This window comes from Colletotrichum abscissum, assembly GCF_030869225.1.
Source record: "Colletotrichum abscissum strain IMI 504890 chromosome Unknown Scaffold_366.1, whole genome shotgun sequence".
In the NCBI taxonomy this organism is placed as follows: Eukaryota; Fungi; Ascomycota; class Sordariomycetes; order Glomerellales; family Glomerellaceae; genus Colletotrichum; species Colletotrichum abscissum.
Window position 1 is genome coordinate 1 of NW_026850283.1, and position 1,687 is coordinate 1,687.

Sequence of the window (1,687 nt, forward strand, 5' to 3'; positions counted from 1 at the left end):
CCATGCACCGGACACGGGCCGTCTTCCAGATGAGTTCTGCAGATGCGGCCGAGCTACTTCTCGACACGCTCAGCGACGACGAGCTGGAGGCAGGAGGGCACTCAATGTGTGACGTGGACGAGGACCTGTTTGACGGCGAGGGCGACGAGTCTTACCGTTCTGTTATGTCTGACGTTGAATCTGGCGAAGACTCAGACCTGTCGGAAGGAGGGCGGTTAGACGACGATCATGGTGATTCAGACGTCTCAGACGAAAGTTACGGGCCTGGTGCAGAAGAAGACGATAGCGATATAGAGTAGATATAGAGTAGTTGCCGAGTTCATTACGCATGGGCGTGTGTTATTCAATAATTCTCTCATAACTATCCTTGGAAATTTTCATATTCCTTCATATTCCTTCCATGTCGTTTGCGTGTCAAGAGATGACCTGCCCCGGTATCTTCCAAACGTCCAGAGAGTGTTCTACATGCCATGCCCTGTGTTCTGTATCGCGCAACGAAGATCCCACCCTTGAGGCCGTGGCATGTGCGATGCATTGGTGTTGCTGGTGATGGCTCGCATGGAGTCCTGAATCACCCAGTCACCTTTAAGCCAGGTTGCAAAGCATGAAACATCGAGAGATGAAGCCTGACAGTACTGCGAAACTCGCAGCGAAAGAACGGAGGCATAAGACGAGAGATGAGCCCACAAACTGCCCACCAGCGGCGTAATTGGCTTTTTGTCATTGGCGCCTCAGCGCAGGAAGCAAGTTACGTCGACTGTACTACGATCAGAACCAGAAGTGCCTTCTCGAACCATACACACCCCGTCTATTTCATTGAATCTCTCCCGCAGCGGAGCGACCTCTAGTTGCAGGATGCTACCTCGGCCAGCGTCGAAACACCGGTGACACCGTCGCCAACGTCTGCGTAAGCATCTCCGAGCTTCTCGTCGACGTCTCATGTGCAATGTCTCATCGATTTTGGACTCTCGGAGTGCTGGCTCTCCAGCTTGCTGTCGCTGCCGTGAATGCAGCGTCGGCCGTCGAGATCCTCTCGCAGGTCCCGTCGTGTGCTGTGAGTGATTGTGGCATCAGCCAGGCTTTCGTCGCGCTAGAGCATCTACCATCTAGTCCGAGTGCATCAGCAGCACATTCATCACGTCCGCCTGCGATCCAGAAGACGTGACTGCGTGCATCTGTCTCGACATTGCTGTCCAATCGGAGCTTTCGACATGTGTGCAGACGAACTGCCCGTTTGATGATCAACTAAGTCCGCCCCGCTGTTTCCTCTCTGGAAGCCCATCTGACCTTCTGAAGCTGCAGCGACGGTAGAGGGGGCCCTGTGCGAAGGGTACCCCAAAGCATCGCGAAGGACGGAAGTCCGACGGACGCTCATCATCAGCTGCAGTCTTGTGCTGTTCGTCGTGACGCTTCGTCTGTTCACGAGCAAACAGTATGCGGGTGGTCTATGGAGGGACGACTACATGACCATCCTCGCGGCGGTACCTGACCCCAACTCTCCAAGAAATCCTTTCTGATGTCGTCTGTCAGGCACTCCTCATCGCCTTGGCCGCGGTCTATCTGCACATTACAAGCATCGGTTTCGGCATGCACTACTGGACGATACCGGTTGGTAATGGGGTCGTCATCCGAAAGGTTCGGTGATATGGGCCCGCCAGGTGTTCGCGAATCTTGGTATCCCGTCCTA

General features: G+C 54.5%; 1 protein-coding gene across 1 annotated transcript; it reads left to right on the plus strand.

Annotated features, from left to right (window-relative positions):
* Positions 1–29: 29 nt before the first annotated feature.
* CABS01_17131 (uncharacterized protein) lies at positions 30–1,644 on the plus strand (the record flags this gene model as incomplete). The annotated part of the gene is made up of 5 exons (XM_060550458.1): positions 30–231; positions 834–1,054; positions 1,111–1,213; positions 1,297–1,481; positions 1,531–1,644. The coding sequence occupies 5 exons, from the start codon at positions 30–32 to the stop codon at positions 1,642–1,644; spliced, it is 825 nt and encodes a 274-aa protein (XP_060396668.1).
* Positions 1,645–1,687: the final 43 nt, after the last annotated feature.